Source organism: Tamandua tetradactyla, unplaced genomic scaffold, assembly GCF_023851605.1.
Source record: "Tamandua tetradactyla isolate mTamTet1 unplaced genomic scaffold, mTamTet1.pri scaffold_65a, whole genome shotgun sequence".
NCBI lineage: Eukaryota > Metazoa > Chordata > Mammalia > Pilosa > Myrmecophagidae > Tamandua > Tamandua tetradactyla.
In genome coordinates, this window is record NW_027518402.1 from 481,299 (window position 1) to 497,552 (window position 16,254).

At 37.3% G+C, this 16,254-nt stretch overlaps 1 protein-coding gene across 1 annotated transcript in view; it reads left to right on the top strand.

The window, feature by feature from the left end:
• LOC143673256 (uncharacterized) overlaps positions 1-16,033 on the top strand; it is a 51,174-nt gene extending 35,141 nt beyond the window's left edge. Inside the window, 7 exon segments of the mRNA XM_077147560.1 lie at positions 1,993-2,078; positions 6,570-6,696; positions 13,044-13,139; positions 13,631-13,722; positions 14,162-15,153; positions 15,155-15,231; positions 15,234-16,033. Coding sequence (XP_077003675.1) covers positions 2,067-2,078; positions 6,570-6,696; positions 13,044-13,139; positions 13,631-13,722; positions 14,162-15,153; positions 15,155-15,231; positions 15,234-16,033 — 2,196 coding nt within the window. The 5' untranslated portion in view covers positions 1,993-2,066.
• Positions 16,034-16,254: the final 221 nt, after the last annotated feature.

Consider the following 16,254-nt stretch of genomic DNA (forward strand, 5'->3'; position numbering starts at 1 on the left):
ATCCGAGAAAGTGTTGTGTATGATTTCAATCTTTTTAAATTTGTTAAGACTTGCTTTGTGACCCAGCATATGGTCTATCTTTGAGAATGATCCATGAGCACTTGAGAAAAAGGTGTTTCCTGCTGTTGTGGGATGTAATGTCCTATAAATGTCTGTTAAGTCTAGCTCATTTATAGTAATATTCAGATTCTCTATTTCTTTATTGATCCTCTGTCTAGATGTTCTGTCCATTGATGAGAATGGTGAATTGAAGTCTCCAACTATTATGCTATATGAGTCTATTTCCCTTTTCAGGAAGAGAATTTTAAACAAGAAGGAGAGTCCTCATTTATTTTCTAATTATTGAATTTGACTACAGGCATTTAAGCCCAGGCTATTTGAGGTCAGGTTAGGTTATAGTGGACAAACACTTTCTCTAGATTCAAAATTCATTAGTACTTTTCTCAGGGAAACTTGCCTAAAATCATTCAAGGAATAAATTCATGAATTTGGACTGGTAGGAAGCACAGACCAATGAACTAATACCTGAATAATGACAAATTTTATGAATGATGTGAGGGAAAGAAACTCAGTGTTTAAACCTTATCTTAGTCATCTCTGTGTGGAGCAGGGATAAGGGAGGGCATGATAAATATTGTTCTCAGTAAATATAGGTTGATGTGAGTAAGTGTAGGTTATATTGGACAGTAAACATTCAGGTGAGCCAGAAATTTTTGGGTTGTGGATTCAATTTTATGAAAGTTCTCACATTGGAGGGGAACCTGGGTATGGGGCATAACTGTGAGAACAAACTATATGAAAAGGAGATTTTCACAGTAAGGTGCATCATCTGATTATTGAAATGAGAGGTAGCATTCAGGTAATGGTGCAAGCCTTAAGGAATTTGAACTGGGCACCAAGCAGAAAAAGTTTAAACTCAGGCTGTGTCTTTTTCTAGTCATGTACTTTTCTAAGATTACAAACCTTAAAAAAGTTTCTGGTTTTCTAAGGTTTCTGAACCTCTTTTCATTTAATTCATTAAATAGGTAAATCTGCCTTAATCAATATTGTTTATTTAAAGATTAAATAAATGTAATTCTCCAAACACATTTAATACAATGTTGTTTATGTGAATTCAGGAACAAATGTGTAAGTTAATCTGACTGTTTTCAGAAAATATCATCATTTGTCCATGGAATAAATATATAATTATTAACAATGTTAATAAAAATTTAAAACATAGAAGATCTTCCACACCTATGAATGATGAAATGATAGATGTTACAACTGAAAGCTATTAATATAATATAAGATGTCAACTGCCATTTTACTAATCTCTTAGTAGTAAGGTATGGGTTTTATTCTAAATCCTAAATTCTATTTTAATTTGAGCCTCCGAAACGTATTAGGATTGTGAGATGTTATGACACATGTGCATATGTGACTTTTTGATGGAAGGGATTTTCAGGAATATATTTGTAATACAACAGCCATCCATTTATCCCTCAAAATGGAATAAGTCTTTGATAATAAAATGCATAGTTTCTTGGTTATCTCAATCCAGCAGGATGAGATCATAAGTAAGTATTGAGAGAGTGATAGTATTAGACATTTAATGTGGAAGAACCAGGAAAATTTCAGGCAAATATCCTCAGAAGGACAGCTACAAGGTAAAGTAGGACAGGGGTGAGAGTTGGGAGGACGGAGGTGGATATTTCGGAAGCCAGACATATTGATAGCTGAGAAAATCCACAGTGATTTCTCTGAATGTGGAGACCAATGTTTTGAGTCAGGAAGGGAAAGGAAAATCTCTGAAAACCATGGGCTGATGAAGATATAGAACTCAATGGTTTTCATCTTGTCTGTGCAAAGAAGTTATTCTCTTAGAGCATATTTCATGTTTCTGCTTATTGGATTGGGATTATTCCCAGGTGGAGTATTATGATTCATGAGAGTTGTGTCTGGATGTCAATGATAAGTCCATAAACTAATAGCTTCTTTCTACATTCTCAGTTTTGCTTGTCTAGTGCTTATCTTGTTGTGAGTGTAAACCCAGAGGAAGACAATTCTCAGCTGAGCTGTTGACCATGCAGCCACTGGTGAGTAAGGAATACTTCTTTTTACTGAAATTAACTCTGTATTTTCAGCAGATGGGCATAGATATTTGTGCTAGTTTGAAAGGATTTATGTGCCCTAGAAAAGCCGTGCTTCAATCCTAATCAATCTTGTAGGAGCAATGTTTTCTTCTAATCCCTATTCAGCACTATAGGTTGGAAACTTGATTAGGTTATCTTCATGCAGATGTGGTCAATCATTTGTCTGCATTACACTTGGTTACATGGAGACATGTTTCCACCCATTCTGTATACATCTTGATTAGTTTAGTGGAATCTTTTAAACAAAGAAGGATTTTGTAGAATGCTTCAGAATGACATAGTCACATGAAGCAGAAAGTCCACCAATCAGTGACCTTTGGAGATGAAGAAGAAAAATGCCTCCAAAGGAGCTTCATGAAGCAAGAGGCCTGGAGAGAAAGATAGCAGACACCACATTTGCCATGTGTCCCACCAACTGAGAGAGAAATGTTGAATGTCATCACCTTCTTGAACCAAGGTATCTTTATCTAGATGCCTTAGATTGGACATTTCTATAGACTTGCTTTAATTTAGACAATTTCACAGCCTTACAACTGTAAACTAACAATTTATTAAATTCTCCTTTTTAAAAGCTGTTCCATCTGTGGAATATTGTATTCTGGCAGCTAACAAACTAGAATAATATTCCAATCTCATTTATAAGGTATTCAAGGATCTGAGCTAAATTTATATTTGCCCTGGTCTCTGGAATGGTGATTGTACAAGTTTGCTGCTTAGATTTCCAACCTATAGTACTGAATAAGGATTGGCAGAAGCTGTTGTTCTCACAACACTGACTAGGATTAAAACATGGTTTTTGCTTTTCTAGAGCACATAAATCCTTTCAAACTGGCACATTCTACCCTCTGGACCCTAAAAAAGACATGTTTTCCACATATACAAAATACATTCATTCCATTACAATGTCAGAGAACCTTAAACCATTTCAGTAACATTGCCAATACAACACAAGGTTAAAACCAGTAAAAGTCTCATAAAAGTCAGCTACAGGCTAGGACAGTTGTAAGGCAAAATTTTCTTCTGGGTCTGTACCTGTGAAACTCAAAGAAGTATGAAACTCAAACAAGTTATCTGCTGCCAACATAGGAGAAACAGTCATAGGATATATGTACCCGTTTCCATAGGGAGGAAGGAACACATGGGTCACAGGACCCAAGCAGTCTCAAAAACCTGTAGAGCAAATTCCATTAGATTTCAAATCTGAGAGTCATTTATCTTTGAGGCTTTAGAAAGCAGCAGTCACACCCTTTCTACAGGCCAATGTTTGCCTCTCTGAATTCAACCTTGGGAGACACTGGAGAGACCACCTTTTACTCAACTCACCCTCGCTAAGCATCAGGGCCACACCCAGCCTCACTGCAAGCTTTAGGGTATACACTCAACCCCTCCATGTGGTGGCAGCCCTACTCTCCCCAATCTCCAAAGAGTGTGCTGCACCCTCTCCCAGGCCTGAGGCATCACCACTCTTCCACTGCAATGAGGTGGAAGGCCCATCCTCTTCCTTTGGGGTAAATTCACCCTCTCCACATGTTTGGATGGGTCTACTCTCCTAGCCTGAGGCTTCTTGACTTCAGACCTCAGCCTCCATGATTCTACCTTTGAAGTTATTTTTCCTCCAATGTGTCCTTTCTCTGTCCCTCTCTGTTCTGACTGCCAGTGGTTCTTTTTACATAGCTCCTGCAACACTTTCATTGGCTTTCTATAAAATAGTCTCAGATCATGTCCATCAGACATAAGAAGTTTCCACAGATCTGTCTTGGATAACTTCATGTCCAATCCTGGCTTTCTCTGAAATAGCTGGTGGTTTCCACATTTGGTTAAGTCTTCATGTTCAGCACTATACTCTGGGGTTCCCCTTTCCAGAAGCTCAGAATTTTCCAGAAAATCAACATCTGATTTCTGTGTACCCAAGCATTCAGTTTTCAGCTTATCCCTTTCCTATTGCATTTTGCTCTAAGCTGTGAGGAGAAACCAGGTTGCACTTCCCACATTTAATTTGGAAATCTCTTCTACTAAATTACCAAGTTCATGGGTTTTAAAATCTGCCTTCCATCCAAATTCACAGGTCAATTGTGCCATATTATCTGCCATTTTAAAACAAGGATTATTACCTTCTTTGCTGTTTGCAATAACACATATCTCATTTCTGCCTAAGGCCTTATCAGAAGTATCTTTAGAGTCCACATTTTTACCAACAGTCGCTTCAAAGCATTCTAAGCCTTCTCTATCAAGCTGCTCACAACTCTTCCCCTTATCCATTTTAAAAGCCACTCCAACATGTTTGGTATTTGTAAATTGTAGCACCCCACTTCTCTGATACCAAAATCTGTTCTACTTTGTTAGCTGACATGATGGAAAATACCAGAATCAAAAGAATGACTTTCAAAAGGGGAATTTAATTGTTGCTAGTTTACAGTTTTAAGTCTGTGAAATTGTCCATTAAAATATGTCTATAGACATATTTTATGTCCAATCTAAGACATCCAGGTAAAGATACCTTGGTTCAGGAAAGCTGATGACATTCAGCATTTCTCTCTTAGCTGGAAGGGCATATGGCAAACATGGTGTCATCTGCTGGCTTTCTTTCCAGACCTTCTGCTTCATGAAACTTCCTGGAAGGCATTTTCCTTCTTCATCTCCAAAGGTTGCTGACTGGTAGACTCTGTGGTTCTCCCATCCTTCTGTCATGGTTCTGTAGCTCTCTTCTTGTTCTCAAAAGGGGCTCTGTCTGAAATGGCTTCTTTTATATAGGATTCCAGCAAACTAATCAAGACCTAGGTTGATTCATATAATCAAGTTTAGCATCCACTATTGATTGAGTCATGTCTCTGTAATGATAATCTAATGCTTCCAACCTATGATAATGAATAGGGATTAGAAGAAACCATTGCTCTCACAAGACTGATTATAATTAAAACATGGGTTTTCAAGGGTACATCAATCCTCTCAAACTGGCACAGTGATCATTCCTCAATAAGTAATCTTTCAAGCACAAGTTTGCTGCAGATTCCACTAAGACTCTGTATTCACTGGAAAACTGAGAGAGGTTTGTTCTCATTCAGGCCATGTCCTCTTTGGAGAAATAGTGCACTCATTGATCCTGTTAATGCCTGCAAATAGCTTATATTACAGTGATCTTAGTTGGTAGAATTGAGTAACAGCAGATATTTATAGTTGGTAGAGAGGCTGGTGTTCAACAAGTGAGTTCATCAGTACAGAGTTGCAGTTGCTAAGGTGGAGGATTTTGCATTGTTGAGAGAAATAAATGTGAGAACTAGTTAACAGAAGGAAAAGAGGAATCATTTATTTTCCTCAAACTGTAATTTCTTAAAGTTTTAATATTGTATATTTGTATGTTTTTAAAACTTTCAAAATGGATACCTAAAATTTTCCCTTTCTTTTGTTCTCATTGCTCTTTTCCCCTTATTTTAGGAATTTATTCAAATTTTGTAACTAGAAGTAATGAAAAGTATTGTTATTTCTTCAATGTTAGCTTGAGTATAGTAGATAGAGTAAATCATAGCCCTGAGAAATTTTGTGATGAATTGGAGAGACCAGAATGGCTTGAGGACCTTCTTTTATTCTTGAACATGAAGAGGAGGTGAAGATATTAAAGAGAGGATGAACATGGGTTTTGAAGATCCCAAGGAAAATTGAGTTTGAATGATCTCATATCCCTGGAATGGGCAGTTAGGATCATCTTTTGGTATAGGAGTTTCAGGAGTTTGTGAAGTGAGCCACTGATCCATACTTGTATTTTATGATGAATACCTGAAGTTACGGAAAATTTAATGAGGCAGCATACACTTTTACAACTTATCCATGATACCTATTTAGTTCTGTAGAATGCTATACTTAACTGCAAAATTTGCTGCCATTCCACTGAAAAATATAGCTATATATTATGTTCAGATGCAAAGTACTTTACACATAAGCTCATTAGATCTTTCAAAATTTCAAACTGTTTGTGAAATGATGTCATAGATGAGAGAAAACAGATCATCTGGGGCAGTAATATAACTATAGTTATGAAATTGGCAACACATGGGTATTCATTGTCCTGTGATGAGTCTGTACATTTACTTGAAATAGGCAGAAAATGTTTTTGTTCTTATAAATGCTGAAGTGCAAATTATATCTCACCATCTGCAAGTTCTAACGACCAGTTTATTGGGAAATGTCAAGATTATATTAGACCATGTGTTTTTTGAGATTTTTTAAAATTATAGAGTCAAATAAACAGTGTGTATATGTATGTGTCCATATCTGTGAAAGACAGATTGCTCAGTACTGAGAATCATCTCACTTGAAACACAAGTGCAGTTTGAGCTGTCAGCAACAGTTACCAATTCCTCAGTGCTAAGCTCCTAATCATTGTACTCTGAATATTGGCAGATGGCCCTCTCTGAACACTTGTATCTCTGATGTTTTTAGGAGTTAGTGAAATTGAAAGATGTAGTTATAGAGTTTACTCAGGCAGAGTGGGTCATGCTGGATTCATCCCAGAGAAGGCTGTTCAGAGATGTGATGCTGGAGAATATCAGCCATCTGCTCTCAGTGGGTGAGTATGAAACTTACCTATCTAATCCTCTTAAAAAGTGTCTAGAACAGCTTGTGTATATTGTCTTAGATTTTACTTTATATTCACATTCTATGTTATTTCATGACATGAAATACTATCTAAGATTTTTGTCTCTTTACTTACTACTTATGTCCAGTTTTTCCCCTAACTAAAATATAATCTTTGTGAACACAAATTCCATCTATTTCTTTTACTCAATTTTAAAGACTCAGCACGATGTTGAGAATACAATGAGTATTTTCTATACAGATAAACAAGGAGATTAAATATGCCCTAAATAATTATTGTGCTCTAGGGATTTTGTGTGGATTCAGATGGTAGTAATAACACAACAGGCATATCATTTTCCACATTAACTTAGAATGTTCCAAGGGAACTTATTGTATTACTCAGGGTTTTCCAGAGAAACAGAGCCAACAGAAGATATCTATGAATATGAGATTTTATACAAGTGTCTCACACCAACTATATGTGGATGTATGAGTCAAATTTTATAAGGTAGGCACTAGCTGGCAACTCCAATGAAGGTCATCAATGAACTCCCCAGGAGGGGCTGGATGGCTTAAGAAGGTATGGAATTTATCTCTTCTCCCTTAAAAGTCTTCAACAAATTGAATTAAATCCAACTGATTCAGTTCTCTTTTTGTGGAAGACATTCCCTCATTTGATAATAGATGTAATTAGCCATAGATACAATAAACTAAGTAATGATTTAGTAAACCAGCCTTCAATTTATTAATCAGCCATGAAATTTCTTTGAAGTAATGGTTATGCCAGTGGTTACTTGACCAGAAAACTGGGCACCCTCACATGGACAAGTTGACATATGAACTTAACCATCACAATGTTCTTGAATTCTTTGTGAAAATCATTATGGAAATCTAGAATTTTTCTTGTCTGGAAATATAGAGTGTTCTGCCATCTGTTCTTGAGCTTGGTTCAGCAACCAGAAGTTCTCACTGTATTTGGGCATAAGATCAAGATTTAAGGCATCACCACGCTTCCACTGCAATGAAGTGGAAGGCCCATCCTCTTCCTTTGGGGTAAATTCACCCTCTCCACATGTTTGGATGGATCTACTCTCCTAGCCTGAGGCTTCTTGACTTCAGACCTCAGCCTCCATGATTCTACCCTGAAGTTATTTTTCCTCCAATGTGTCCTTTCTCTGTCCCTCTCTGTTCTGACTGCCAGTGGTTCTTTTTACATAGCTCCTGCAACACTTTCATTGGCTTTCTATAAAACAGTCTCAGATCATGTCCATCAGACATAAGAAGTTTCCACAGATCTGTCTTGGATAACTTCATGTCCAATCCTGGCTTTGATGGTGAAAAATGGCCAATATTCTATGTTCCAGGTAATTTTCCCCAGGCTGACCTTCAACAGTTATATTCTTTTTAAGTCATGATAGTGGTTTGAAGCTGTATGTACTGCAAAAAAAAGAATATTCTTAAATCTAATCCATTCCTTCACCTGTGAACAATTGTTTGTATTAAATTTGATGAGGTTACTTTAGTTAAGTTGTGTCCTTTCTTCAGCAGGATGGATTTTCATCTATTACTGGAGTCTTTTATACGAGAATAAAATTCAGAGAGAGAGAGGAAAAAAAAGCCATAGGCATAAAATTCTGAAGTTGATGAAACCTTGAAGAAAAGAAAGAAATCAGGAAACAGCATCATGCGTCTTGACATATGGCAAGCTAAGGAACAATGGTTTCCAGTTGTGAGTCTCAGAAAGCCACAGTCTTGGGGAGAAAATTTTGCCTTGATGATGCATGGATTTGGACATTTTCCAAGGCTCAAAATGATAAACTAATAAATTTCCATTTTTAAACCAGCCCATTATATGCTATTTGCTTAAGTAGCCTAGGAAACTTAAGACAGAGTTTGGCCTAGGCATTTGACGTGCTTTTGTTGCATATACCACAAATGGCAATACAGCTTCAGAATGGGGTAATTGTTTGAGGCTGGAAGGATTATGAGGTCATTTATAGGAATGGGTTAGATATCTTTGAAGAGAGCATTCAAAGGCATATGAATGTGAAAGGTATTTCCAGTAATGCCCTAGAAGGAAATGATGATGTATTATGGAGACAGGAGGAAAGATGATTCCTGTCACTATTGAGTTTTGATATTATAGAAGACAGATCTTCATTTATGAACATGGATATTTAAGTAAGGCAATTTCCAAGATAAGCATGGGAAGTTCAGAATTCTAATCACCACTTATGTTAAAATGTGAGAGAAATGTGATAAGCTAGGAACTGAAACCATGGGCTTAAAGAAACCAGATATTGTTAATTTAGAGAACCTGAAGCTTCTGGAAAGTGAGCCCCCAGAGAATAGCCCTTCATGTGAGGGTTTAATTAAACATGAGAAAAATCAGCAGTTCTGTTCTACTCAAGATTGGAGATGCAGTTATCCAGGAAAGATTTGTGTAATGTTGTTCTGTCTGATGGTTTGGACCTCTGTGTACAATATTCACAACTGAAAAGTTGTTTGCAAAATCTACCTGAGCAATCACTGGCAGCCTTGATGAAAAGGGACAGATTGTAGGAAAAATCACTTCAAGGGTAGAGCCATTGAAGCTGAGGTCTGGACCAAAGACATCTCAGGCAAGAAGGTGGGCCTGGCAATATATGTAGAAAGTGTGTGTCTTTTTCACAGCTTGGAGTGTGTTGGCCTCACCCCATGTTGAGTATCACTCCACTCTTTCAGATGGTGGAATCAGAACCCATTAGGATTGTAGAATTTGTCTCTGCCACCACACTGTTCTGAGAGGTTTGTGACTACTTCCCAAAGGTTTCAGAGTCAGACCACAACCCCAAAGTCCTGAGAAGTTGGAGATTTCACTCCTGTGTTTATAGAGAGCATGGGTGTTGCACAAGCACTTGGGAGGGCTGAAATTGCCACTTCATCAGTCTTGGAGGACAAAATTTCATTATATATGTGATTCTCATAACTTGAAATGTAGCAGAGGATGCCATGCAGGGTTTGAAACCATAAACTGTGTTTTCCTTTCACCTACCAATCAAATGGAAGTGTTTATTTTATGCTTGCCACTCCATTGTACATTCTTCTCTAGATTTCACAGGTACACAAGCAGAGGGTTTGTGCTACAGGACAGACCACACCCATAGCCAATTTTGATTAGACTTTGTACTAAGCTTTGCTTCTGTAATGCCTCAAATTTGGGGAGGATATTTTAATGGAATGAAAGTATATTGCCTATAGAAAGAACAGGCCTTTCTGGGTTGCAAATTGTGGAGTGTGGTTGTTTGAAATTGTATGTACCCAGAAAACATTTTGTTAACTAAAATCCATACCTGTGTTTTTTTTAATAGCTGTGCTTTTATACCAATTTATGACCTTTTGGTGAGTTCCTTCAGTTAAAGAGTGTACCACCCAAAAGAGGATGTGTTTTAATCCTATTAGTGACATACTTTATCAGAATTTTATTAAGAGAATAAAATTCATATAGAAAGAGAAAGCTATCTGAAATAAGCTGAAATTATGAAACCCAGAACAGAAGAAGGAGACCCAGTGATCCTGTTTGTGTCTTGACATATGAAAGGCTAAGGAAACAGGATCAACAGATGTCAGCTTCAGAATGCCACAGTGTTGGAGAACAAGCATTGTCTCAACTGTACTTTGATTTGGACATTTTCCTGGCTTCAAAACCATGAGCAAATAAATTTCCAGTTTTAAGCCAACCACTTTCATGGTGTTTGTTAAAGCAGCATAAGAAGCTTGAACATCACTGTGCCCATTTGAAAATATTATGTACTCCAGAAAAGCCATATTTTAACCATGACCCAATCTTGTGGAAGCATCTGTTTCTTGGAATCTGACAATAGTGTAGGTTGGAAATTTTTATTAGATCATCTTCTTGGAGATGTGACTCAACCCATTCCAGATGGGACTTGATTAGTTTACTGGAATCCTTTAAAAGAGAGAATCAGAGAATCAGGAATGACAGAAACATCAGAACCAACAGAAACGTCACAGTAGAGCTGACAGCTGCAGGCATATGGAGAATAGGGACAAGATGTTAAGAAAGGCAGAACCTGGAGAGAATCAAGGGAAGTCAAAAGATGAAAGCCAGACCTGGAGAAGTAAAGTGAAGAACACTCACTGGATCAGAGGCTGAAAACAATGGAACCTGGAGCAAGGGACCAGCAGATGCCAGCCACATGATTACCCAGCTGACAAAGGTGTTCCAGACACCTCTGAATTGAAGAAATGATGTGCATGTCATTCCAAAGTGGAAGGAAATCATTCTTTGTAGATGGGAGGCAGAATTTGAAAGTGATGAAATTGGATATTTAGCAGAAGAAATTTCCAAATTAAATATGGAAAATGCAGCATGCATGGCTCTTCCTTGAAGGTTATAGTAAAATGTGAGGGAAAAGAGATAAGTTGAGAATGGACTCTTGGGTACAAAGGAAATGAAATTGGTGTCTTGGAAAGGTTTTGGTTTCCACAAAATGAGACCACTGTTAATTGGGTCATACATGAGAATTTATCCAAGCATGGAAGTAACTCAGACATTACAGGAGAAGCAAGGATTGGAGAGAGTACCCAAAAAGGACTTGTGATAGATCCTTTTGTCTGATCACTTGATCCCAGTATATTTCAGAGAAAATGAAAAAAGTACTGTGGAATCTGTATAATTGGAACCATTGCCTGTCTGGTATAAAGGGAATAATGTAGAGGGAAAATGTCTTCAGAGGCAGAACCATGGAAGCTAAAGTCTGGAGACAGGAAAACTTGGGTCAGGAAAGTGGGCCCATCCATACATGTGGAGAGCATGTATTTGACCTGGAAGCAGAGGGCAGACCTTCTGCTTCATTGTTCAGGAAGAGTTGTGCCACTTCAGGCCTTAGAATGGGTGGAGTCCATTAACTAGTGATTGGCAGGAGCCCAGCTGACACACCATTGTTCTGGAGGGGTTGACCATGTGCCACCAAGATGGCAGATATCCTGGGTTCTGGTCTAAGTATGGAGAAGGTGGAGCTGAGAAAAAGATGTTGCTCCTAAAGAACTTCAGTTTTGCAAGAAACCCAGCATTTGGAGAGAGAACAGGGCCACTTCATAGGCCCTTGGAAAGGGTGGGAATGCTGCTTTCTAAAACCCAAAGGATATATGCCTCTCAGAATTTTAAATCTAATGGAGAATGCATATGGGTTTCCAGAACTGTATGAATACAGTGACCCCATTTTATTTTTATATATCTATATAAATACATATATTTATATATATAGCAGTGGAAACATGTATCCTATGACTGTCCTGATTTTGTATATTGGCAGCAGATAAATTGCTCTAAATTTCACAGGTCCAGAGCAGGAGTGGAATTTTTACCTTAGAGCAGACCATTTCTATAATTGACTTCATTGAGAATTTTTACTGGCTTTAACATCTTACTGTATTTGAATTATTACTGCAATGGTTTAAGGCTTTTGTGATATTGTGATGGAGTGAATGTGTTTTATATATTGAAAATACATGTCTTTTGGGGGGCCCAGAGTTTGTAATGTGCCAGTTTGACAATGTTATGTACCCTAGAAAAGCTGTGTTTTAACCCTGATCAAATCTTGTGGGAGCAGCTATTTTAATCCTGATTCAAGAAGTCTAGGTTGGAAATTTTGATTAGATCATCTCCACAGAGCTGGGGCATGCACAATTGTGGGTTTGAATTTGATTAGATGGAGATATGACTTAACCCATTCCAGGTAGGTCTTGATTAGTTTACTGTAACCTTTTAAAAGAGGGAATATTATGGAGAGAATCAGAAATGACAGAAACATCAAAGCCAACATAAATTTCACAGCAGGTCTAACCCAGAGGCAGACACATGGAGAATAGGGACACAGATATTTGGAGATGCTTGGAGCCCAGTAGATGTTGCCATAAGATGGTAAGCAAGGCAGAGCCTGGGTAGGGCAAAAGGAAGCCAAGAGATGAAAGTGAGCCCTAAAGAAGCAAAGTGAATAGTATCCACAAGAACAGAGGCTGAGAGCAATTGAGCCCAGGAGTAAGTGAGCAGCAGATGCCAGCCATGTGCCTACCCAGCTGACAGGTGTTTCTGACACATTGGCCTTTCTTGAGCAAAGGTAATCTTTTGTTAATACCTTAAGTTGGACACTTTCATGTCCTTAGAGCTGTAAACTTGTAAATTATTAAATTCACCTTCATAAAAATATTCCAGTTCTAGTATATTGCATTCCAACAGCTTTCAAACTACACAATCACCTTTAATAGACTTCATGATAATATATTGCTAACTGCACAGAACTCAAAGTTTCTTGTATTTTCCCCCATAAACAGGATATCAAGTCTGTAAACCAGATGTAGCTTTAAAATTGGTTCAAGGGGAAGAACTGTGTGAAGAAGGAATTGGATTTTTTCAAAACCAAAATTCAGGTGAGCACTTCCTTGGAACATGTATTTAGGACAAGGAGGAACCTTGTCAATGAGTGACTCAAATATCACCTGTAGATTTCTGCAAGTTATATTTTCTGAAATGTACATGTACATATTGGAGAAATTTCCTCAGTTCAAAGTATCAAATATTTATCACTCTGTATTCAAATGTTACTGGCTTTGGCAAAATAGATGTCTATGGACAATTGGATTTAAACTTTCACTTATGGCCCTTTACTCATCCTTAGCTTCAATGCTTTTCCCTCTCTTTATCTCCCCAACATATTTTTGAAATAATTTTTCTTATAATTAAATCTTGAAAATATTTTCTAATTGATAGTGTCATATGAGGGTTTCTACTACCTCAAGTAATCCTTAATTTGATATTCTTTTTCAGATAACTGTCATTTTAGAAATAATTATATTGCTATGTCTGCTACTTCAATATATTCATCTTCCTAATGCTGGCCTAGAAATTATTGGTTTTTCAGTTCTTTCAGGCAGGGAAGATAGTGTTAAAGAACAAGAAATGCTATCTGTGCATCATATCTGCAAAAAAGACATATCTACCATCATATCATTGGTAAGCATTATGGCTGTAACCCTGGTATTCCAAATAGATACCGGGAAATGGAATAAATTAAAAATTCAGTACAATCACTTAACTGTAAGTTGGTTTGAGTGTGAATTCAGGAAATGTCTGTGATAATTTGAATATAGAAAACATTTAATTTGAGCACAATAATATAACCTTCCTTATATATAAAAAGATAATTCTATAAATACAGCTCATCTACTGAATCTCTGAAACATTATAAAGTCTTCAAGACTGATTAGAAAGTTCTGCAGTTGAGAAGCTGCAAAAGAGTAGATCTCTGTACATGCAGAAGAATAAAATGATTCATAAATAACATGGGAAATATTTTAATTGGAGATTGTCACTGATTGGTTACTTTAGAATTCAGATGTATATGGGTTGATATCTATGGACAAACCTCTTCATTTTCTCCTCTGTTTCCTAGAAGCAGAATTCTCATACTCAAAAGAATGGTATTATATGTAGTAAATTACCAGAAGATTGTACTCATAGTTCCAGAATGTTTCAACATGTATTAACCCACAAAGGAATGAAATCCTACTTCAGCAATCTATTTGGAAAATCCCTCAATGATCTATCATCTTTTAATCAACAACAGTATTTTCACCCTGGAAGTAAGTCATATGCATGTCATCTAATTGAGAAATCCTTTGTTCAAAACTCTGGCCATACACATTACAATGGAACTCATGTTGGAGTGGAACCCTGTGAATATCATCTATGTGGAAAAACCTTTACTAAATATTCTGAGTTGAGACAACATGAGAGAACTCACACTGGAGAAAAACCATACAAATGCCATCCATGTGGGAAAACCTTCACCCGTTATTCTACCCTTAAACAACATGAGAAGACTCATACTGGATAAAAACCCTATAAATGTCATCTATGTGGGAAAGCCTTCACTCATTCTTCTATCCTTAAAAAACATAATAGAACTCACACTGCAGAGAAACCATATGAATGCTGTATATGTGGGAAAGCCTACGCTAGTTCTTATGGCCTTAAACAACATGATAGAACCCACACTGGAGACAAACCATATGAATGCCATCTATGTGGGAAAGCCTTCACCCGTAATTCTATCCTTAAACAACATGAGAAGACTCATACTGGAGAAAAACCCTATAAATGTCACCTATGTGGGAAAGCCTTTGCTCATTCCTCTAGCCTTAAAGAACATGATAGAACTCACACTGGAGAGAAACCATATGAATGCCATCTATGTGGGAAAGCCTTCACCTGTTATTCTACCCTTAAACAACATGAGAAGACTCATACTGGAGAAAAACCCTATAAATGTCACCTATGTGGGAAAGCCTTCAATCAATCTTCTAGCCTTAAACAATATCATAGAACTCACACTGGAGAGAAACCCTGTGAATGCCATCAATGTGGGAAAGCATTCAGTTTATCTTCTTAGAGTACATGAGAGAATTCACACTGGAGAGAAACCATATCACTATCATTTATGTGGTAAAATCTTCATCCATTATTCTGTCATCTATGTGGGAAAGCCTTCACTCATTCTTCTAGCCTTAAACAACATGATAGATCTCACACTGGAGAGAAACCATATGAATGCCATCTATGTGGGAAAACCTTCACCCGTTATTCTACCCTTAAACAACATGAGAAGACTCATACTGGAGAAAAACCCTATAAATGTCATCTATGGGGGAAAGCCTTCACTCATTCTTCTATCCTTAAAAAACATAATAGAACTCACACTGAAGAGAAACCATATGAATGCTGTATATGTGGGAAAGCCTATGCTAGTTCTTATGGCCTTAAACAACATGATAGAACCCACACTGGAGAGAAACCATATGAATGCCATCTATCTGGGGAAGCCTTCACCTGTAATTCTATCCTTAAACAACATGAGAAGACTCATACTGGAGAAAAACCCTATAAATGTCACCTATGTGGGAAAGCCTTTGCTCATTCTTCTAGCCTGAAAGAACATGATAGAACTCACACTGGAGAGAAACCATATGAATGCCATCTATGTGGGAAAGCCTTTACTCTTAGGTCTGATCTTAGAGTACATGAGAGAATTCACACTGGAGAGAAACCATATGAATGCCATCTGTGTGGGAAAGCCTTCAGCCAATATTTTAACCTTATACAACATGAGAACACTCATACTGGAGAGAAATCCTATGAATGTCATTTATGTCACAAAGTCTTTGCCCATTATTCTAACCTTGGAAAAAATAAGAGAAGTCATGCTGTAATGAAACCTTAGGAATGTCATCTTTGTGGGAAAGACTTTACTCAGTATTTTAACTAGAGACAAGTACCTTTCTCCTTAGCATTCAGCCTTGCCTGAAAGACAATCAGTTTTCAGAGTTCCCAGGTGAAGGAGCGCATGTGCAAAAATTGAATCCAAATATAATACTGTTTCCATAGTATCACAACATTGTTTATAACACTGAATACAAAGTGGCCATTGATTTAATATTCACTCACTACCTCCTTAACTAAATTCAGACTAAGTATCACAACTTTGAC